Source organism: Nipponia nippon, unplaced genomic scaffold, assembly GCF_047370975.1.
Source record: "Nipponia nippon isolate SJK-2023a ecotype South Korea unplaced genomic scaffold, ASM4737097v1 scaffold_3, whole genome shotgun sequence".
NCBI lineage: Eukaryota > Metazoa > Chordata > Aves > Pelecaniformes > Threskiornithidae > Nipponia > Nipponia nippon.
The window spans coordinates 55334651-55359428 of NW_028262347.1; the positions used below are offsets into that span (position 1 = coordinate 55334651).

General features: G+C 36.9%; 1 protein-coding gene across 11 annotated transcripts in view; it reads left to right on the top strand.

Annotated features, from left to right (window-relative positions):
• Nucleotides 1–24778, top strand: part of ATF7IP (activating transcription factor 7 interacting protein) — a 110366-nt gene that overhangs the window by 76750 nt on the left and 8838 nt on the right. For 6 of the 11 annotated variants that reach the window (XM_087767990.1, XM_087767992.1, XM_087767994.1 and 3 more), the window contains 4 exons: nucleotides 623–690; nucleotides 2070–2372; nucleotides 17526–17604; nucleotides 23714–23881. In XM_087767990.1, the coding sequence (XP_087624116.1) occupies nucleotides 623–690; nucleotides 2070–2372; nucleotides 17526–17604; nucleotides 23714–23881 (618 nt within the window). The remainder of the gene's footprint in view (nucleotides 1–622; nucleotides 691–2069; nucleotides 2373–17525; nucleotides 17605–23713; nucleotides 23882–24778) is intronic. The other 5 variants (XM_087767989.1, XM_087767996.1, XM_087767997.1 and 2 more) reach the window with 5 other exon arrangements.

Genomic DNA, 24778 nt, shown 5'->3' on the forward strand with positions numbered 1-24778 from the left:
TTTGGGCCAGCACTGTTGCTGACAAGCTCTGGTTAAAATGAAAAGGAATGAGAAGGGAGAATTTGGATTTAAATGTTTACATCAAATATTCAAGCAACTTCTGCTTAAGTTGCTAGTGTAGATATATGTATGGCTGAGGTAATAAAGATACTCAGTCTCCCTGCGCAAATCGTCTCAGTAACGTATTTTGCAGTCTGTTTAACCATCTGTTCAGTCAGTTTTTTGTACAAAAGTGTTAACTGTAATTTTTTTCAGTTTAATATCTTGTCAGTTTACATATAGAGGGAGGAGAATTTGGAGTTAGGATTTGTCCTCAGATAGGCAAGGGAATTGTTCATAAAATATTTTAAATACACTGTCAGACTCTCAAGGAAGGAAACATACTGCTTCTAGGCTGGAAAGTGCCATTTTGCTTTTCTGTATCTTCTGTTCCCTCTGAAAAATGGCAGTAATCAAGCTTGAATACTTACAATTGAAAATTAGGGCTGAAAAATATTAAATGTGCCACATACTGAATGTTTAGTATCAAACAATTTTGAATATTGCTTCCAAATTTGTATAGTGGATAGCAGTATTTAGTACTGATTAGATACTGCAAATGAACAATTTCTTGACCCCTCAGAAAACCAGACAAGCAGGCCACCAACAGATACTTCGGCAAACAAGCGAACTGCTGAAGGAGCAACACAGGTAGGTTGTTGATTATGTTTCTATATAAAATTCTAAAGTTACAATCCACAGGAGGAAAGTTCTTTACCTTTATTGCTCATGATGAAACAATTTTAGTTTCTTTTTTTGTGCTATCCTTTCTAGTTTCTGTCCATTTGTATTTTTCTTCTTCTTCTGATCCAGAGTATTACTTGGAGCATGAGCTTCTGATAATCTTTTCAGAAGTTTTCTGATGGGGTTTGTGTAAGTAGATGAGTTAGCAGTTCAGGAGCACACTAAAAACATGTCTGATACAACAGAGCTAACATACAAAAGAAAACCCTGCCCAGTTTTTGTCTGAAGGGCTTGAACTTAAAGCTACAAATACTCTGTAAATTATTGCAGCTCTCTCATTTCCACACTAATCCAGAAGTTAATAAGAATTGGGGTTCTAATATTTCATTACCGTATGTCATAGGAAAAAAAAAAAAGGAAAAGAAACTTTCTTCAGGAATAACTACTTCATGATAAAGGAGAACTTGCAGTACTTCTGGATTCCTTGTCTAAGATTTGTTGAACTTGCTTTGAAATTTAAAGGTTGACATTAAGCTATTTAAAATTATTCTTAATTAATTTTATGTCTGCATACAGATATTTCACAAAGCACCTCATACTTACACTGCTGTTAACTGGAAGTCATTTCATTAAGGGGAATAAAATAAATTTCTTTGAGCCAAAATTTCCACATTTAATAGTGTTTCAAGGTACAGTTAAATCTGAATTGTATTTCAAAGCAAGAAGAAAATATACTGGACAAGATTCTGTTTTACACCTGTTGCAGAAATAGTCTGAAAAAGATAACCAATATTATAGAGTATAAACTGTGCCTCACTCTACCTTTTTATTAAGGTATTTCATAAAGAATGGTTGTTTGGAACTTCATTTTTCAAAGATACCTGTGGATTATAGCTATTAAAACATTTGTCAGTACTTGATATGTAGGAAATTCAGTACCAGAATGGATGACAGATGTATGGTTTTAAGAATTAATTTTCAATATAAGATGCATATTTTGGAATTTTTCTTCTTTGGTAGAGCCTGAAACCCGGAAAAGATTTTAGAAAAACAGATTGTGTGTGATGGTGGTATTTAGCAATGGAAGGTGAGCAAGGAGGGAAATAAGACACGTGATGCTTTCCGGTTTTCAGTCTTCTGTTATAGTGTACGTTTCTAGGTTTGCTTTCAGTCAAATCAGTTAAAGCATGTGTAATGCCATGGTTAATAAAGAAGGACCTGATGCATTTTAATTGGCTAGTGAGGTAGGAAATTGACATGCCCTATCGTTTGAAAAATCCAGTTAATGCCACCTGCTTTTTGTTATGTAAAATCCAAAATATTATGTATTACTCCACACTTCACAGCTCTCAGAACAAAAAGTAGTTCGCTGTGTGCCGTATACCTGTGGCATATTTGATGGTACAACTTTGATCAATTGTTTCGAAAAGCAGTTGAAACAGGAAGAGACTTCATCAGAAAATAAAGAAGCGGTAGAAGCAGCACAGACGAATTTTAACTTCCCCGAGGATGTCCTCTTTGGCTTGGAGGAAGAGGAAGAGGATGCTAAGAGCATCAAAAACACCCACAAGCAGACTGGCTGGGCAGCTAACCTATTAAAACAATGGCTGGCCAAAAATGGCAAGGATCCTAGCTTTGAATTGGTCCCAGTAAGTGAACTCAATGATATCTTAAGAGAGTTTTATTACACAATAAGGAATCATGATGGAAATACCTACAGTGTGGCAAGCTACAAGTCAATGCGTGCTGGCTTAAACCGGCATCTCAAAATGCCACCTTATAATCGTCAGATTTGCTTGATGAAGGACAAAGAGTTTGCTGGTGCAAACATGGTATTTGTGAGCGTGCTGAAGATGCTGCGCATGCAGGGAAAGGATGAGACTCATCACCATCCTCCTATAGCTGTTGAGGACTTGCGTAAGATTAAACAATCTGGTGTGCTGGGATTGCATAGTCCACTGGCACTTGTCAACAAGGTGTGGTTTGATTTGCAGTTGCATTTTGCCAAACGAGGGAGGGAAATTTTAAGAGATCTGGCTCCAGATGCTTTTGTTGTTGAGAAGGACAAGAACGGGCGTCGATATGCTATGTTTAGGTATCCTGGCAAAGGAAAAAATGGAGAAGATCCTCATAAAATGGGTAAAATGTATGATATGCCAGGGGACCCAAACTGTCCTGTTTTTTCCTTGGAGCTTTATTTGTCTAAGTTGCCTCCGGAGCCCCCTGCCTTTTACCTGCATCCTTTAAAGCTAACGTCAGAGCAAATGCAAGAACAGCCTGTCTGGTACAAAAGAGAACCAATGGGTGTGAACTACTTAGGTACCATGATGCCCAGGATAAGTGTGGCAGCCAGGCTCTCTCAACGATATACCAATCACTCGCTCCGAACTACCACCATCCAGCTACTGTGTGAAGCAGGACTGGGGCCTAGAGAAATAATGGCAGTGACAGGCCATCGCTCTGAGTCTGCTATTAGACACTACTGGGGAGCAGCAGAAGTTCGCTACAGGGCTTGGTCAGATATAATGGAGAATAACGCCCCCAGTTACCTATATAGCAAGATCCCAAATGAAGTGATAAAAGAATCACTATCTGGTGCCTCCACCTCTTCTATAAACCATGTTGTTCTAGAACAAAGCAAAATTTTATTCCCTAAGAAATCTGTGGTGCCACCTGGCACTAATTCTGTGACTTTAGTCCCTGAGGGACACCCAGCTCTGAATTCCAAAAGCCCCGTCCTGTTGAACCACGGTTCTTCGAAGGTGTTTCTCCCCAGGAGCATGGCCAGTGGGAATCTAACTGCCAGTCCCCTTCAAGGCTGTTGTAATGAATCTGTCTTTATAAAGCGTGTGATAAAACAAGAACCAATGACTTGATGCTTCTGTAATGGAACTGATTTCAAATTAATTGCTAAAATGGAAAAATTACCAGATTTGCTTTTTCACTTGGTCTACTAAAGAAATTTCTTACGGTCTAGTTCAGCAAGAAGTATCCTGTTCGCCCTCCTGAAGTGAGTTATGGAACAGAAACTTAAACAGAGCAGGGCTTGGAGTTTGTATGACTTTCTGTGGCAGCTGGGACTCTTTTAAGTGGCAGAGCAGAGTTATTTAAAAAAAAAAAAAATGAAAGGGAGATACTGATTTCCACTTAGCTGAAGAGCTATGCTGTCTTCACTAAGTGCATGGCTTTTATGTTTTGTGAAGAGTGTTATTTATTATCCCATTTTGTGCCTGCTGGCACTAACGTAGCATCTTACAAATCAAATACTTGATTACTGAAGAGCACGGAGAAAGTAGAAGCTGAATGAAATAGACACAGATATGCTACAAATATACACATATGCATGAAAACACCTGGAATTGCTTGACCACTGTCACACTCTCTGTGCAAATTGTTATCAGACCTACCAGAGGATTGTGCCTTTTTTTGTTTGTCCTTTTTTTAAACATTCTTCTAAATTGATTTTTTTCTGTGAGTTACAGATCTGTATTGCAGGTCCTTCCTTTTCGTATTTAATATTTCTGGCGAAGATTTCAGTCATTCTGTTCTCCAAAGGCACTATTTGATACAAATGATATTAAATTGGGATCTCTTCAGTTGTGCATGAAATGGGGAAAACATACTCGAAAGTATGGCAAGTAATCAGAGTTGAAGTGTTGTCTCTGTATGTGCTTATCTTGTGAGAGGTTTGGTTTTATTTCCTCTCACCTGCCCCTTCCATTACATTTCGCATTGTCCTTGCAGTATAGTCAGTATAGTCTTCGTCGGTATAGTATAGTTCACAGGAAGCACATCCTGTTCTTCCCCACCAAACCCTATCCAAATATTATTTTTGGTTTTAACTTACTTAGATTAGTTCACTATAGTAAACTGATCCTATCATTACATTTTCCATTGGAGATTTTTACAGGTTAGAAATTCTCAGGATAGTGGATGTGAATTTTGTTGGAGAAATGAAATTGTAGTTTAAAAGGCTCTTTAATGAAGAAAAATTACAAATTAGGAGGGCTAGTCAGAGCTCATTTTTAATGAATCACACTTGAGAATCTAACTCATGGTTTGTCTCTGCTATTCTATGCCATGATTTTTGTCAGCAATTCTGACAAATTGAGAGAGCTTCCTGTAAATAAAAATGGAAAACTGGTCATCAAATCGCAAATTATGGCAGGTCCGCTTTGGAAGAAGGAACAGTGTAGCATTTAAAACTGTTTTCCATTATGTTAACTGAATGAAATGGCTTCATCTTTTTGAAATGCATGTGTATATGTGTATACACACACACCCACACACACAGACGGTTTATCACACTAAGGACTTCACTGGAAGTGTTTATGTTGCTCAGCAGTGGACAAAATAGAGAAAAATCCCAGCTGAAATAACAAATTGACCATGATAAACTCGTAATTCTGTGGAGAACTTCCTTGCTGGGAAAGGTTTTCAAATATTGAATGAGATTTATCACTTTGTTATAGTCTGAACAGAGGACTTGATGCCTGAACTTTGGAGTTTTTATCTTGGCTGATAATGTTTACCTTTGTGGCCTTGGGTAGGTTATTCATACTGACTGTGTCAATTTTCCAAAGTGTAAGACCAGCACAGTGTGTTCCATTTTCTGATGGATCATGTTAAAGATTAAAATGTTTTGAAAGTGCTATATACATCTTACGTATTGTGTTTACAGTCACTTTTATTTGCTGTTGTTATGATTGAGCTAGTTGATCAGATATGATTGTTAACATAAAAATTACTTCTGCACAATCCTGCACTTCCTTAGTTGCAGCATTAACTTACGACATCAATGACTAGAGGAAGGAAATCATGGATCCGGGATTATAATTTTGTCAAACCTAGAGTAAATCAAATGGAAATGGTAAAAAAAGTAATCCTTTCTAATGGCTAGAAAGAAGAAAAATTGAAAAATCGAAGGGCAAACAGTTCTCAAAATATAGGAGAACTGTGCAGTAACTTATTCTAAGATATTTTAGAGTAACATAGATTTCCAAATTTTAGGGATTCCTAGAATTCATAATTCAGCCAGACTGGCAAATTTAATTTCTTGTTTGAAAAGACTTACTTTAAACTTCCACCAAGGTGGGTATGTATTATTTTTTTCCCCAAAAAAAGTATTCCTGTCTTTGTCTCAGGTAGCTGCTTGTTCCAGCATACTGGTGTTGAACACTTATCCTGCAGAAACAAGAAAAGTATGTTGCCAGGAGATGATTCTTTGTTCCCTCTTGCTGCATACTGTGGTCATACTGACCACATGCCCTGCTCTGATCCTAACTGCATCTAGGTAACTTACTGTAACAGCATATTGCTGATTGTTTCATACCTTAACACAGATCTAGTTGGTGATTTAAATTGAAAAAGGGACTCTCTTGGCCAATCGGGGCATGTCTCTGATTCTTTTTAATTATCATTTGGCTTCTAACTTGACTTCCATTCTGTTGGCTCATATTGGATATTTTTGGCTTCTCATTTGTTAAATTCTAATTCTATTGGCACCAACTATACGATGTCCTCTTACTACCTTCAGTTTGAACCTGATACTTCAAAGCTACTGACTGCTGTATTACTAGCTTTTTATTTTTGTATGGGAGAAGTTTTTTTTTGGAAATGAAAAAAAATCATTCCTGGTTTGGGCTGGAAGTATTATTGCTTCACAAGAGCTGGAGTTGGTGTTCACTAAGCTTTCTGCTAATATTTGAATTAATTCTAATTAATAGAACATACTTCTAACCTTCCAGAACTGAAAAAGCTTTCTCCTGTTCCCCCTTCCACCCAGTGTTAAATGAATCTTTCCTACATGTATTTCCTTTCTAGAAAAGCTGAAGTAGGCAAACAAAACGGGTGTTTTGCTGCTTTTGTAAAGTCAGCTTTGGCTATGTGTACGGTAATACGGGGAGCAGGGGATCTTTTTTTCTTTTTGTCCTTTTTTTTTTTTTTTTTTTTTTTTTTTTTTTTAAAACTGTGAGATAAAATTTCAAGTCAATCCTGTTCATTGCAGTACAGGTTATGCTGTGTGGACATAATGAATTCTATCAAAATGGGCATGAATTGGACTCCTCAGTGGTGTATCAGCAGAGAACCTCAAACAGCAGGATAACTGAGTTCCTTTTTTTTTTTTTTTCTCCTTTTTTCTCCCTTCCCCTTTCCATTATATTTCCATTATAGGTGAAGCAAGTTAGCGAACCAACAGGTTAAGTGCAGTTTGTCTAAACATAAATTTAGATTTGGCTGTAAACTTCATACAAAATTGTTAATCCATTTAAAATTCACTTTAAAAATCTGAATATAACAAATATACTTTGAAAGCAATTACTTTGAAATCTATCACTCTTGAACTTTCTAAGCAAATCTTTTCCTAAAATAAGAATATTTCATTTCAGTTGCAAAAAAACAGCACTTAGCCTTAGCCAAGTCAACTAAACTAATTTTTTAAATAATGGCTGCCATATCATTGATTAAATTCCATTCCCCTTGATGGAGATGGCTCTGAAAACAGTCGGGAATGACTGGAACCTTATATAATACATCCATATATTTATTTTTGCATCTCATTTTCATAATGAAGTTCTGGTACTGGTTCTATGCATCTAGAACTTGTGTTTTATGTGCTTTTTCCTGATAAGTTTGGAAATCTCTGCTGTTACTTCAAGGAGTACCCTAATTACTTTTTATGAAGTTGGCACAGTGTCTTACAGTATGTTAATTTTTTTTATTCTTCTATTGCTATTTAAGGAATTCATCCCCACTGTAAGGTACTGTGATCTACAGTGAGGGAGATCTGGAAGGTAAATGTTTTTCACTATATGCACCTTCTCTGTGCCCCCTGAAGAGCTCCATTGTGCACAATGTCAAATACCTGAAGGCATTGGAAGGATGCTTTGAAAATGAACGTGTTCTTGGCTTTGTTGTGGTTTTAGTCTGGTACCTCTTTTTTGGTTATCCTGAACTATACAGCTTCTCAATAGTTGCATACTGTTTAGGTCAGCGTAGTCAAAGTTTTCAGTAAGCAGCTTGGACGTATGATTTTGCTGTATGACTGCTTCTCCTTTTTCAGCCTTCCTCTGCTTCTTGCTCCAAAAAGAATGGCCACAGGGATGTGGAAGGGGGGCATCTTACTGTTTGTGTTAGTCTCTCAACTTCAACTTTTTCCTGCGTAGGCAGAAATTCGAGGGTTGTTATTCAGTCCCAGTCATTTTACCAATGGCCGTTCCAGTGCCTCGGTTCCTAAAACTGCATTTCTGAAGACATGACAAGCACTTTTAATGTATTGGGATAAATATTGTTACAGAGGCAAAAGCGTTTTTAGCTATATAACAAATCTTTAGGATGGTTTTAAAGTATTTTATTATGAATCCCAGTTATAGATAGAAGATTTATATATATTATATATAATATACAAATATAGCTATGGTATACTGAGGGAATCTATGACAGCAGCTTTTATTACGTTGTGACATAAAATAACAGTGAACAAATTTGAATGGGGTTGGATGTGTTAAAAATGGCTGGCATAAAGTCAATCTGTTCAAGAATGATTACGTGATATTTATTAAACCCCAGGTCAGGTGAATAGTCTTTTCTTCCCTGTTCCCCATTCAAGGTGCACCTTATCCTCTTACGGAGTAAATCTTTTTTCAGTCTAAATTTCATTTGTGCATTTCACCTTTTCAGCTAATACTAGGTTTAAAAAAAAAAAAAAATCCACCAGTGTCCTATCCGTTTCCCATTGTTTCTGACGTGCCTTGATTTGTTTGGTTGAACTACAGTTTAATTTAAGCTATTTTACTGACTATTGGAAATTCATCTGGTAAAATGTTAATAAAGTACATTTATAACCCCTGTCCCTTTACTCTGCAATGTGTAACAAACTTTGTGAATGTCTGTTGGGAAACAATGTGAACAAAGTGGATATGTCAGCTTACAATTCATAAGCAGCTATTAATTCTATATTGTTGAAGCATTATTGATGAATATGTTTCCTTGCATTTCATGGTTTTGTCACTGAAAATAAACATGCATAATTATATATGTAAAATGGGATACTTGATTTTTGTCTCTGACCCTGGGGTGGTTTGTGCTGTTTAAAATGCAACTAGCTCTCATCTGTGAGGTGGAACCTTTACCTGAGACTAATTAGAAATCTCAATTATAAAGATGTTAGCAGGAGAATAGTTTAAAAGTCATACAAGAATAGATTCACTTGAGTTTTGTTCCTTACAACAGCTACCCAATTCAGCTACATGATGTCCTGTTGGGAATTTTTCAGATTATTTTTTAATTCATTTTTTTAAAGTGGTTTGTCTTTCTCTGAGACCATACCTGTGTCACCTAAACCACCCCCAGTTACTGAGAGCAGCTTTCAATAAGTAAATACGCTTGTGTTTTGTAGACTCCAATTTGTCATTTGGGGCCAAAAATTTGAGAGGAATATTAAAACAATCTAACTGTCATTACATCAGACATGGATAATAGCTTTTAAAAGCTGCATTAAACGAATCTGGAAGTACTATAAATAAAATATATTTACTGATTAATAAGATGATCTTCCATCACCCAAGATGGCCATCTTACATAATACTGTTGGGAAACTGTCAGTGGGCTTTGGGGAAACAAGGTAGATGTTTCACCTTAAAAAGAGTAAGAACCAGTAGAGACACGTGTGTGTGCACATGCACGTATGTATGTGTTTATTATATACCCTTTCAGTTGTTTAATTAAGGAAAAACAAAATCACAGCAGTAGAGAAATACTTTAAGCATTGTGTCAAGTGTTCCTTTATGGCTTTTAGTTGGAATTATGATTGCTAGCACCTAAAAACAGCATTTCTGGCAACCAGTCTCTTGGATAGCCTTCTTGATTTATGATTCTTACCAATAGGGGTAGCAGAGCCCATGTCTACTCTTTGCACCAAAGAAATGAGAGGGTATATAATATTTAGTGGTTACTAAGAGTGGTTATTCATTTTTTCCATGTTTGCATTGTTCTTGTTCTGTAGGAAGAATTGCACAGTACCGATTAAGGGTAAGGGGAACACAGCAATCTTGTAAATGCAATACGTAAAATGTCTGTTAATAGTGTTCAAGTATTCTACAAGTATGCAACCACACACTATCAAAACATGTATTGCAGCCCTGTGAAATTTTGTTTGTGCAAACTGTGATCTCGGTAAACTGCTGACTTTATTGCATTATCATTTTCATTTTTATCTTGGTAAGAGATGACAAATACATTCGGTACCTGGTCAAATAAATTTTCATGACAGCTTTGCAAGGCTGGAATAATTACTTCAATTTTGTGGGAGTTAATGCATTGGAAAAAATAACTTTTAAGGAGTGATAAATCTGACATTGAAGCAGTTAGTGACTGAAATATGCTCAAAAATGTATTTAAAAAAATCATTTCCACAGCTGCTTAGACTGTGCTTGAAATCTGTAGTTTTGTATATGGATGACTAAAAAAGTAATATGGGCCTTATAATTATGCATACAAACAGAGTATCACCACCCTCCCCGCACACACCCCATTCCCAGAATGTATTTTTACATTCCCCATAATTTAAGATTGATTTTGCTATTATATAACGCCTGGGTGCATCGTGTATGATTGTGGTGGTGTGATGCTTCATGGATTGTCTGTATTACAACCCCCAGAATTTTTTCTGGTTTGTTACTGTAGAAACTGTTAATAATAACATTGTCTGCACTGTGTCAGTGCGCCACATGTAATCTAAAGAATTTTGATCTTTTGCTACCCTGGAATTAATTTTTATTTTGCACTGTATTTTTTGTTGTTGCATTTTTTTTCCCCTTCGTTTTCCACTTTTACATACTGAAATGTTCCTTTATGAAAAGCAGGTGGCATTACAATGAATAGCTTTGTTATCACTATGTGATGAACTGAACCATGGCGTTATATAATACCAAAACCTTTTTTATTTAATCATATGTATCATGTATGAATAGAGAAGTGTATATTCAGAACTTCCTTCAAAATACTAACATTTACCTTTTGGTTTTTCGTGTGGTATAATACATGTGCATGTTGGTGTGTGTGTGTGTGTGCGGTTATAGAAAACGATGTAACAGGTAACATTTTCTGTTCAATTTGAGTTTTAGAGATTTCTTTCCCAGTGTTGTGGTTTAAGCGCAGCCAGCACCTAAGCACTACACAGCTGCTTGCTCACTCCCCCCCTGGTGGGATGGGGGAGAGAACTGGAAGAGTAAAAGTGAGAACACTTGTGGGTTGAGATAAGAACAGTTTAGTAATTGAAATAAAATAATATTATAATAAATAATAAATCGTAATGAAAAGGAAAATAACAAGAAGAGATAAAACCTAAGACAGACAAGTGATGCAAATGAAAAACAATTGCTCACCACCAACCGACTGATGCCCAGCCCGTCCCTGAGCAGCGTCCGTGCCCCGGCCAGGTCCCCCCAGTTTATATGCTGAGCATGACGTCATATGGTATGGCATAGCCCTTTGGCCAGTCTGAGTCAGCTGTCCTGGCTGTGCCCCCTCCCAGCTTCTTGTGCACCTCCAGCCTCCTCGCTGGCAGGGCAGTATGAGAAGCTGAAAAGTCCTTGACTGCTTAGCAACATACTAAAACATCAGTGTGTTATCAACATTATTCTCATGCTAAATCCAAAACACAGCCCTATACCAGCTACTAGGAAGAAAATTAACTCTATCCCAGCCAAAACCAGGACACCCAGTTTTCTTCAGTAGTCGGCTATTGACATATATATGCTGCGATGTTCTAACTACTTACTTCTTTCTGTGTTAATTTTCACAATTGTGCAGTTATGGTGGAAGATACCTCCTTTTCTCAACATCATGTCTACCAGATGTGCTTTGCCCCTCCCCGCCCCTTTTTTCTTTCTTTTCAAAATTACAAATGATGAGTCAACCTAATTTGCAGCAGTGCTGATCTGAAAAAGATGCTGGGCAGCAAAGCGAAGGGGATATTCTTTCTCCCACTACAGCGCAGTTTACAACAGTGTGAAATGGTGTCAGCATGTGGAAAAATGGAGCATAGCACATAAGATAGTAGCCTGTCTCAAATGTCCCTAGTTTTCCAGAGGCAGATGAGGAAACTGCCTCAGGATCACTTCAACACCAGAGACAGCCCTTCATTTTATTGCAAGGCTGATTCCTTTCTGATTTCCCTTTATTAATTTACTATTGACTAGTGTGTAGGTTAATTATTAGCTATTGTAGTGGATGACATATGGAATATAAAGTGAGTCTTCCAAAAGAAGGAAGAAAGTTCTTAATTACAAAGCATTTTACATTGCTTTTATTGCAAATCTTAATTGTGACTTCAGATTCAAGTGACCGTGTTCACTGTACTTACGCATTTTTAACAAGTCCCAGGATTTTTACTACCTCTAAGGACTCTTTTTCTATTATACTTCTTTTCGAAATTTCTATAGTACACATATGGCATTGGTTCTAGAAAGTCACTGTATAGTTCTTTTCTTCCTCAAGGAAAACTGTATTATTGCTGCTTTTTCCTGGCACTTCTCATAAGTATACCTTTTTGTCAGCACATCTGTTTTTCAGTACTTTCTTTAATTATTAAAAAGACTTTTGTGGTTGGGATTGAAGAAAGCAGATGTTATGTTGTCATAGTATGTGCAGTGGAAAATGCATGAAATTCTGAGTATAGGTCACTCTTACCAATCCTTTGTAGAAAACCCTGAATCAAAGTGTAATTACTGTAATATGAATAGACATTTTGTGTATGAAATTAAAACAAAGTCTGTTTCTAGTAGTTTGCATGGTAAAAAAAACATTCTGAAAATGTTGCTCAGAAGAATCAGTACTATAGATCACTTTTCAGCAGAAGTTTTGCAGCTAGTAGAACACTTAGAAATACCAATTTCTAATAATTTAAGTGAGAAAAATGTACAAATCTGAATAGTTGCTTTCATTTATGCATACTTGTCATTATCTTCCATATGCACTATAAAGCAGTTTGCGGTTAACTAATTAAGTGGTGTTTAAGAAGGTTATGACTTAGCCTCTGTTGCAGAACTTAGCAGGTGTCACTCAGATATTTGAAAGCAATGAGGATTTACTTTTTTGTTTTTACCCCTCTTCTAGGGTCTTTCAGTTGCTGCTTTCACAAGTTATGTGCTTGGCATTAACATACTTTTCCTTCGTACTTGCCAAGTTAGATGCTTGCCTGGGGCATTTGGTATGCAAACACAGCCTGGGGATAGTTATATATTGGTAAACGTGGTAGGTGTGGACATGACTTAGCAAACTGAAAAAGCTGGGGCAGAGGGCCTGCGATTTAACAAGATTTTCTTTAAAGGAAACACTTTTCAAAACAGATCAACATTGTGAATGTGAAGTGCTGCCTTCTTGGCTGGCTGTTTTGGGAAAAATGCCCAACACTGAATGAGAATAGCGGAGTAGCATTACAGTACACTCGCACCATCCTTCCACATTTGGGCAGGTGCATGCTCGGCTGCTGCTTGGCTTGTCATTCTCTTTTCCCCTGCTGCCTTTTTTCCTCCTCCTGCTTCTTTTTTTCACCTTTGTTTCTGCTCTTGGTCATACCTTGCAGTCCTCTTCCCCCACTTCACCTAGTGTTTTGCCTTGCAACTCCAAGTTGCGTGCATCTTCTTGGGCTGGATCTACATTAGACTTGAGTATGAAATGTTCTGTTACAGGACACATAGTTTTTATGCCAAAAACCTTAATTGCAAATGGAAGTTCACCAATCAGATGAAGAATAAAGATGTGACTATATTAAAATCAGGAAGTCGGAAAAAATGAAGTCTTGTATTTTTCTTGTTTTCTTCCTAAAAATTTTTTTCATGTTTATCTTTAAAATGATGATGTTTCAGAGTAGGGTTTGTTAAGTTTAATTTTTAGTTTAATTTTTAATTTCATTTTTCCGTTCCATTGTTCTGTATTAAGTTAAAATTGTTGCACTACTTGCTGCTATATGAAAGCAGAGAAGGATTTAAATTAAGGCAGCTCAGATACAGTTGTGGTTAACTGGATGGTTTGGTTCGTGATGTTACTACTTCCAGGTTGTACAAAGTTACCTTATCAGCTATGGATAAAACAGGTCCAAAATGGCAGTGTGAATGACAATACTGTAGAGGATTTCCAGTTATTTGGAGTTTAAAGGCATGTACATTAACATACGTGAGCTGTTATGAAGGATGGAAAAGGGAGTTTGGCAGTTTATTTTAAATCTCAATGTAAACTTTTTTTCCTGTTTGATTACTAGAAATTACCTAGGTGCTGTTGGAAACAATCAGATTTAAGTGCCACTTCTGGTCTGTTTGGAGACTGGTGCTCTGGTTCTGACAAATGATGAAATGGTGGTTTTGGAGGTTGTGGTTTTATTTGCTGTGAGGTTTTTTTGTAACTGTGATCTTTAAATAGATAGAGATCACTTCATGTCACTGTGGTTATTTCGTTTCTGTTCCAGCTTATTTGATATTCTAACATGACTGAATCTTCTGTTATTCAGACTTGCTAGGCAATATGTGAACTAAAGCACCAGGCATATGTTTTGGGTTCTCATTAAATGGTTTTAATTGTTTCGCTAGTGTCACTGTACTGATTAAAAGGTGTTATGATTGCATCATCTTGCTCTTCTGCAGAGATCAGCTGAAGCAGATTCAGGTTCTTGGCTTCCTGTGTTTGGAGAAAGCTGAAAACCGATAGCAGACCAGAATGCGTTGACTTTGCTTTTCTGTGTTAGCAGTTTCTGCCCAAATGCTTGCTGAAATCTAATATTAGGAGCTGAAAGACTTGTCCTCTTATTTCAGTTTCTGACATAAATGTGAAGGTTGTTCATAGATGACTGAAAGTCCAATGTCAGGCTTCCTTTTGCCTTGATCAGGGCTGCAAGCCTTCTTAAGCTGGTTTCTGATTTTGCTCAGAGCAGCGTGTCTGAATCTCCTCTTCTGATGTGTGACATGGCAGTCTCCTCCTCAAAATCCCATTCCCTTCTACTTACAGAAGCAGTAGCAGTTGTTTTTCTCTAGCCTTTCCTCAAAAATAGCTCTGTTATAAACTGGAGTTTTCACAAGTCCTTGTAGCAACAAAAATTTCCCTGAGAGAATTTCTGAGTAAAACAGTCATGATACTCAAAAGGGGTGTTTTTTATATTCTTGGTTGGTTGGGCACAGGATTTTCTGAAAACTATTTATTACTTGCTTTTGGCAGGGATGATTCCAAAATGGTTCCATTTGTAGGTCTTAACCATTCAGGTGGTAAGTGACAACACTCCTACACCATACCCCCCTAGGTAGGAAACACAGTGTGCCATATTTTGAGTGTTTCAGGTTTCCTTAAAATTTTCCTCTACCCCTGAATTTCATTCAAAGGAGATGCAAGGTCAGTGAACTAGGGGAATCTAGTTGGGGAGGCTAGGGAGTTAGGACTTCAGTGTGTGCCGTGTGTGGGGTACACAGTCTTCTTGGAGTAGCTGGAGTGTTTGCCCTGGAACCAGGACTGTGGAATGTAACACAGCACCACTCAAAACGCTGCCCTGGAGATCTGTACCTTCTAGTGTTGGTTGTGCAAAGAACCTAACTGCTTAGGGGTTGTTCCTGTTGAGGAGATTGCTACTGGTGGTGTTTAGTAGAAAACCTTGAATAGCGTGGCTAACTACAAGAAGGTCTTTCCTCCTGAGAAGTGCACGTATGAGACCTTGTTGGCTGATTGGATTTCTCATTTAATATTTGCCTGTTTAACTAACTCAACATTTTGGCTTTCCAGATACACCAAAATAAAACATGCATGCGGTGACACTTGCTGACTTGGAAATTCAAAGAACTTTCTTGACTGGCACAGTTAAGTAGGGCTTCAAAACAGTTAGCTCTCATACAGAGCATTTTTCTAAGGATTTAGATTTCCTTGCAGAGGAAGAATTGAAAGGAAATTACTTCAGATTAATGTATTTTATAGTGGGGAGAAATGAATAGCTTAGTGTTAGTTTTTTCTTTCTCTAGTTCCTTATAAATCCCCCACTCCATTTTTCAATCTGCTTTCTCCTGGCAGTGAGGGCCATAGTTCAAAATACACATCGTTGACTGGGAAGATTATCAAGTTGGAATGAAATTCCTCTTGACTTTATGCTAATCGAGTAGTCATTGATTATTTGAATGTGCCTTTTATCTTAAGCTTCAAGTGGGTAAATCAGCTCATCATACTAAGAAAACTGAAGCTGCAAAGTCTTTGAAATAGAAATCGCTCAACAGAATTACATGGTTAATGCATCTGAAAGATGTTTCTCTATACATAGATGGAGTCCCTATAGAGGTCTCTTCTATCACCTGTGACCATAAGTAGTTAGATATTTCTTACTCAAATTGTGCATCATGTAGGTTATTAGCAGAATTTCATCAGTGCCAGCATCAGAACTTAAGGCAAGAAGAAATATCGGTTGTAAGAATGCATAATGAAGAGATCAGTTAATGTCAGGCACTCAGTTCAGTGACCAATAATTTGGACACAGCTTTTGTTGGCATTTAGTAATCATATTATACCTCTTTTCCCTCTCTGCAAAGCCTTGCCCACGTGACAATTGTCTTTAGGACCGCCTTAAAGGCTTAGTTTTGCCCAAATGAAAGGTTATAGAGCAGATAATCTCAATGCTTAGGCTTTTTGCATCTGTCCCCATCAGACTGCACAGAAAAATCTCTAATATTCCTAGGATTTATCATGTTGGCATTTGTACAGGCCATGTCGGGCTGATAACTCTTACACTTTTTTCCATGTTAATTGTTCAGAGGTTTTGATAATTATGTTATTGTCTTAACCCTTTGTCTGTCCTAAGGAACTCTAATCCAGAAACGGGTAGCAGTTCAGTCCAACAATAAATTATCATCTCTTCTGCAAAACCAAAAAACCTCTAATTTTTGCAGCAAGTTTAAGGAACTAGAAATTCACATCATTCAAGATTTTTTTCTCTAAAGTATACTTAAAACACAGAAACATATAGGACCTCCCCCAGTATTTGTTCCATCACCTCAAGGAAAATGTTGGTGGTCCCTCCAGTCTGAACAGCCAAGGGGCAGCAATTGATGCAGAAGATAAATTTTGTTTGATGCTCCTCTAGGTTTTTTTATAACATTTAACCTTCACAATAGCTTAAAAGATCCCTTTATCCTCTCTAAAGAGATGGTTACAAGTGGCTTCATAAGTAGAATAATAGAATGCTAAAATTTGTGGTAACAGATAAAAATATAACAATGAAATTACTTTTAAAAGCTGGATACAATTGGAGTTGTCTGATGGCTTTTGATATGTTTTATAAGCATACTGGTTCTAGTGTAACTTCCTTTTTCTTATTGTGAAGTCAATTTCTTTATAGGCACATAGGCCAAGCTGTCTCAAGATAAGTAATATATTGTCTTGGTGACTGTTCTGTCAAAAGGCTATACTACTATAGAGATAAGCACAGATTACAACTGAATTAAAATATTAAGAGTCATAATTGAAAGGTACTCTGTAACACCAAATTGTTACTTATTTATTTACCTGTAAAATAATGATATGCTACTGGTCATCAGGTTTTTTTACTCCTTACAAAGCTAAAAATACTTTGATACCACAATACAGTCATTTGGTTATTGCCTGTTTTTCAAGTCCTGGGAAATTTGTCTGAAACTTCCTCCTCCTCCTCATTTCATCAGTTCCTTTCTAATAAGTGCATCAATTCTGAGACCTCTCCTTCTCAATGTTCAATTCGTATCCCTTTTCCACCTGTGTTCCCTGGATTTGCTTTTGCAAAATGAAGGAGTTTTGTCTTTCAGAGCGGGAAGGTCACAGGAAGCGATTCAGGAGGTGTCATTGATCTTACACTGGATGAAGAGGATGATGGCTCTTCTCAAGGTAGGTGAAAAAGATGCTGGGTAATTGAGCTACAAGTATTAATTCATCCCTTGAATGACAGAAAGGAATAAGCTTCTGGTTCTGCTTAGTGTATTTTATTTCTTGGTGTTTCAGTTAGACAGGGCTGTTATTTAAGAATTCTCATAGGCATTAAATAAAAGGAATTCTACTTATTGTAAAACAGTCTTTAAGATTTTTACCTTTCCGTTAATTTAAGCATTGTTGCTGTCTATGCTTAAATCTGTTAGGCTTGTGGAATAATTTGAGATGTTTGAATTTTTTATTATATTTTGGAAAGTTCTTCTAGATGTATTTTGTTTTTCTGTTTACTGATTAATTAAAGACCTTTTAATTCTACAGTTGGTATTCAGGGATTAGATTATTACAGCTTCTAATCTTTTGTTTAACTAAAAAACTTTGTGTGCAAAAGTTTAGATACCAAATGCAGATCTGTTCTTTGCTTTAGGACTGTATGCCAAGATGAGAGTAAATATAGTTGTGCTCTTACATCGTTTGGCAGTGTGGATGCACTTCATCTTTTAAAAGAATACTTTTTTTTTCCTAAATCTTGTGTAACTGTAGGCAGGTCTAATTATAATTAGCATTGGATTAGTGAAGTATTGTAGTATTTCAGAGAAGTAATAAGAGTCTGTATTTAAGACCATATATTATGCTGTCATCTTAACTGAAAATTTGATATTTCTACTATTAGAGATAAAATTTTAATTCTGCATGGTCTCTAAATGCATGCCCCTGTGTTGCATTCTGAAGTCCAGCCACCACGAAGTTTGATTCCTCTAGACAACCTCAGTAGCTATCTCTCTAGCTAGTGCATTCAAGTTTTACACATACATTCTTAATATTTTGACTTGCTCTGTATTTGTGTTACACAAATGTAGAGAATCATACGAGGATGTGGTGGCATTCCTTTAAGTGAGGGAGAAACGTAATGTTACCACCAAAAGGAGTTCATGTGGTACACACGTATTAGAGAAGCACTATACAAGTCAGATAGCTGACGGTTTGGTTCTTTTATCAGGAGAGGATATATGGTGGACACTGAATTGAGTATGAGCCAACAGTGTGTTCTCATTTAAATTTAAGTTAGTATTCCCCCTACATTGACGCTAGCGTGACCACACCTGAAATACACTGTCCAGTTTTGGTTCCCCCTTCTTTGAGTTCAAGAGAGTTGTGGTAGCACTGGAGAGGGCCCAACAGATGGTGTCAGAATGGGGGGGGCCTAGAGCACATGACTTATGAGAAGAGATCGACAGTCCATGGCATGTTTGGCAAAGAGCAAACCGAGAGACAATGTAACAGCAGCCTACAACTACTTGGAGGATAGTTACAAAGATGATGGAGCACAACTCTTCTCAGCAGTGCCAGATGATCTATCAAGGGACAGCAGCCATGAACTACCAGTTCAGGAGGTTCAGGTTGAGCTTGAGGAGAAAAGAAATCACAGTAGGAAGGTAGTGCAGCACAGAGGTATGGTAGAAACCCCACTCTTGAATGTTCTCAAGATTCAGCTGGGCAAAGTTGCAACTCATTTGATTTAGTGTTGGTGACAGTCCAGCTTCAACAAGAGGTTAGACTACACGGCCACCAGAGGTCCTTTCCAGCCAGGATTTTGATGATTCTGTGACTTGTTTAGGTGAGTGTCAGAATAGCATAGGGAATCAAGTTTTTACCACTGTCATGTCTTCTGAGGGTTAGTTCTCAAAAAGATAAAAAAGATGGTTGCACTTGGACTGTGGAACTCTGTCAGGTAAGATTAAGCTACCCAGTCCTATTTAATATTCTATAAAAGACACCAACAGATCTAAATGGATTTGTGGTATGTTTTCAAGTAGCATGTCAGTATTGTAATGTATTTCAGCTAAACTTTTTCTATCAAAAGTCATTTTTCAGAGAGGTTTTTCCTCTCTCATTGCATAAAGTATTTCTTCACCTCACAATTACCATAAAAGATCAACACCATGGTTACATGTGCAACTATAAGAATGCTTCTCTAAGTACTTGCAGGCTGGGTTAGCTCCTGTGTGTCTCTTCACTGCAAAGCAGAAGCCAGACTCTCACTGATAGTCCGCAGCCTTGCAGATTAGTTTATGTTTAGAGTTTGTGTGAGGAGTCAGTATTTTTCATATAAGCTGCAGAAATGTATGGAATAAAACCCTAATAAAAGTTTGACTTTCACCATACAGTGAAAACACATCTCTAGGATTTTGAACATAATCATAAGCATGTATATACTTTTGGCTAAATATTTTTTCCACTGAACTTTGTTTACAGCGATTGTGGAGCAAGCTTTATTTTGTTCTAGATAACCTCAGGATAGAAAGTACCTCCAGCATTATGGAGTTTACTGCAGTATGCTGGAATATCAGTTCAGTACTAGTTCAAATAGAAGAGCAACACTTACAGAGTGTTCCCAAGAACACTCAGATCATGATTATCTTGTTTAAAGCACTGTCACCCGCATACTAAGTAAAACTAATTCTGATACTTATAAAAGGTATTTAAATAGATGATAATGTCTGGAGAGAGATGTCTATCGTGCTTCTCTTTAAATCTCTCGTGGTACAACTAAGAAACAAAGTTATGCTATTTTGGTAGTATACAACTACAGTGTGTGTCCTTGTTGGTTGAAATTACTCAAGATTCATGTTGAGAGTAAATTTTAACATTGTGATAAATTTTTAAACTTGTTTGTGTAATCTACTCTCCATTCCTTCCAGTGATGTTTCCATTTGGATCAATAATTAAAATGAATATCTGTAATACTGTATACCAAAGTATGCATAAAGGGTAAATTAGACCTAAACTTTAGGTTAAGAACCATGGAATTTGTAGGTGTTTTGTGAGGTTATAAAACTGAAATCAGAATTTCTGTACTGGGTCATAGAAGAGCAGACCTGTATAGACTGTCATGAAGCTCAGTCTTCAGTCATGGTAGATAGACAAAACCCTGTGCGTTATTTTTTAAGGGCTAATCGTGGTTTCGAGGGTGGGGGATTTTTGTTTGGTTGTTTTTTTGGGGTGGGCTGTTTTTTTTTGTAGTGACTAGGGCCTCTAATGATATGCTTGAGCCACTGGCTTTGGACATCCTACAAAACAGAGTAGCTGTCCTTCAACAGGTGTTGCTTTGGCATTTTGAAAACCCACTCCTCTGTTATCACAGAAACATGTGTTTCTGACTTCTAACCCCTTTTTTACATCCAGCAGTTTGCATTCAAATAGTGTTTCATGTAGGAAAAAAAAAAAGTATTACCATCACAGTGTGGAAAGACTCACCCGATACAACCTAGGTTTGCATTTCCTCTTTTTACTTTATTAGACAAGCAACGCACAGACATTCCATGGTCAACAACATATGCAGGTTTTCCTGATTATCTTCACTGCGCCACACATGATTTCCCACATTAGTAGTAGAGGTTCTTATCAATTCCTAAATGGATGATGTTGCAGTCTCTACTATCACCATCTTTTTTCTCGTTCTCAAGTCTTAGCTTTGTTCCTGTGTGATATTTTGGTCCACCTCCATACCGGTAGCATCTTCGAGTTTAGTAGACTGGCAACTAAATTTAGTGCACACCTTCTGATGTGTGGAAAAATTATTAATGAAAATTATGCATAATATTTGAGAAACCATGTTGTTAATTTCTGTTCAGAACAATTGTCCTTTTAGCAGAGAGAAATCTAGATACTTTTCTGTCTGCAAGTATCTTGCAATACTTGTACAGTCCCCTTGCTGTCCTTTTTATTACATTTTTATTAACTATTTGTGTAGCACACTGCATCAAATTATTTCATAAAAATACTAAAACAACTAATAGATTTAGCTGATACCTATCCCTAGTCTAAAGTGGATTTGTAATCTAAGAAAGATACACAAGTGTACTCTCAAACAGCCATGTTCCAATTTTTTTGCATTTATCTTTTTGTATGAAAAATATTTATGAAAAATACATACAGTATCATTTTTTGTCTTATCCTTGAACATGCGTATGGTATATTTGCTGTTCTGTAATCCTATTATACCACTTCTGAATTAGCATGCTGATTAAAACTCCTTCCTGCGATAACTGCAGTGTTGTAGGCCCATTTTTTGGCATGGAAATCAGCCCCTCTTCTTTTTCATTTTGTGTATTAGAGTTGGAGTTTTGGTTATGCCTCCAGGGCTTACTATGCACCCAGTCTTCCTGTTTGCCTTTTATTACTTAGCTAAATTAGCCTTTGCTATTTGTTGCCATTTATTTGGTGAAGTTTAGTTGGTTATCTTTCATCATTTCCTGTGGCTGGTACAATCCTGCCCTAGTTTCCAGCAACTGGAATCTCCTCAGGGCTCTTGATTTGTCAGGGACAAATGAACTTGCTTCTGTGTGAGATTAAAACCAAAAAAGCCCTCACGTTTGTCCAGACTGTCATTTTTACTTCAACTACATTTTTACAGCAGTAATGTGTCTGGATTTTTACTAGTTGGGTCATGAGCGCATCTTCTCTAGGTCACGACTAAGAATGCACTTGCATCACTTAAATTATCCAATGGCAGTTGAAATGTGCGTCAGTCTGTAAATATTCAAAGTAAACAGGCACATGCATCTCTGTAGGAATCTCTGAAGAGTCAAATAATTTGTTGAATAGTGGGAAATCACTCATACTCACGGAAAATAAAAGAAGCTTTAACTAATCAAAAGACCTGTTAGTTGATGAAAGAGCAGGAAACATCTCACCTTTTGTTTTCAAAATGAGCATCCCTTTACTGCTCCTTATATAGACTTTGGAAAAAAGGAGGAAAAGAAAATTATATTTTCATCAAATGGCTTCAGTGAAGTAGCTCGGCTATTCAGTCTACAGAAAGACAATATGGTCTGCAATTTGTATTGTATTTTATTTTTGAGGTCTTGAATTGTATTTAATTTATCATATAGCAGTTTGTGAAGGGTACTGCTACTTCAAGCTAGTAGTAGCCGTTGTTAAAGACAGCTCAGTGAGACCATCAAAACAGTCTCCCAACTACTAAAAAAACCTAACATTTTGAGCTACGCTGCCATTAACCCCATTCTTAATGCTTTGCAATCTAGTTATATACTTGATAGTTTCTAAATGTGTTTTTCAATATGTTGTTAATATGTTTTCTCAAGAGCAAAATACGTATTAACGTCTTTATATTGTGTGCTCTTTTACTAAATTAGTGGCTGCTCCATGTACAATTTTATTAGGGCAAATCTTTTTTGAATGAGTGCCCTTAAAACCTACTCTTTTACCTTGTGTGTTTTAGTTTTTGGTGCCTTGTCTGCCTACTACTACTGTAATCTAGCTGAAATATCCAGGCAAAAGCTTCGCAATTCTTCTTTATTCAACTTGTGCACAGGCTTGATTACATGCAAACTTGCATTCAAATTAGTATTTTATCTTGTCACAAATAAACTGAAGCAGGAAGAAATATTGCTGTAGTAAACTACAGATACAGACACTATTTATCACTTCTCACAAGTCAGTAGGTCATGTTGAGGAGGGTGTCAATGTGAGAAAACACCTTAAATTCTCTTTTTAAAGTTTTCTACAAATAATAAAGCAATTCCCCTTTTTAAGAAAATAGCATGAAAATTCAAAACAGCAGCAAACGGGGCTGCGTAACATTGAACAAAGGAAAGAGTCAGCAAATAACAAAGGGATATAAGCATCAAAGGTAGACAAGATTTATGTAGGGAGCTCTGTCAGTTTTTTGAAACAAATTGAGTACAGCAGTGCTTAGGCCTTTTTAAGGTTTTAGGCTATTTTTGGTTTTTTTAATGGAAACTTTTAAAGACTTTGGCATAGTGTTCCATTAAAGTCAGGTGTCCAAATTATGCTGAAATACACAGATTTCATGATAGAATGAAATGTTATGGAGCATGGGGGAGGGGGAAGATTGAGATGATGAAAGTGAGGGGAATTGAATGAATTTTCTAGTTTTGTTTGCAGAATGAAAAGATCAAAGAAATGTCATGCTAGCAAATATTCTTTGCTAATCTGTGAATGATACAGGAAAAAAGAGATTTAAAAACTCTGTGATGTTCTAATTTCTGTTTGCTATTGTGTATAACTTCATTTTGTTTTAAAGCAGATGGCAAGAAGCAGAACCAGACACCTGTTACAGGATTGAGCATATCCACCCAGCCCTTGGCTCGACCCTTGCAGCCTTTGCAGTCTTTACAGCCAAACCCTGTGCAGCAGACAGGTGTGCCAACAAGTGGACCTTCCCAGACCACCATACATGTATTACCTACAGGTAGTTTCATTTTACATGTGAATGCAGTGACTGCTTTTTTTCTTAAACTAGACTCTTGTGTGTTCTACATTGTGCTCATCTCTTCAGGTGAATGTTCAGAATGTTTGAGTCACTTTAATCGTCCACTCTAGTCAGTTTCCCATAAGGTTTTTTTAAAAACTGATAAAGGGAAAAGGAAAGATGGTCCTCTTGGTTTGGAAAGAATTCAGGATCAAATTAATTCCATGGAGAGGAAGAAATCCTGCTAAGGATGGTCATGGAAATTATTAAATGTACTGTTGTTTGTAAAAGTGAAGGAGAAGAAACCTGTAGCAGTTGCATCATTTAAGTAATGGGGAAAAAAAACATTAGCAACTTCATTCCTAGCTCTGTTCACCTGCGCTTGGCAATTAATCCTTTTGGCAGAGTGAATGGCAAGGCTGACATTGAAGTTCCATCCCTAGTGAAATGTTATTTTGTCTGCAGTGTAATTTCCCCCCTCCCCTTTTCTTTCTAACATAAAGAAACATAGATCCTCTTTTTTTTCTTTATTTTACTCTCTTCTTCTGTAAATGATTGTTGAAGATTAGTTGGCATTGGAATTGTCTTATGACTGATCTGTTCTACAAACTCTTTGGTGGTGGGTTTTATATTCTCCACAGCTGTGCTTACATTCAAGACCTTTTTCTTTTTTTTTTTTTTTTTTGGGGGGGGGGTACTACGTTTCTCTCTTCTGTTTGCCATTTGTATATATATCTGCATTATTATTTCAGGTGAAAACTACCATTTGTTTAGGCTGGATTTTTTTTCTTGCATTATCAAAAGCAGATAGAATTTCGCAAAGGCAGTTTGTATTTTGCATGGCTCAGATGAGTCAGGTTTCCAAAGCAAGTCTGTACTCTGGAATAGGCATATCAG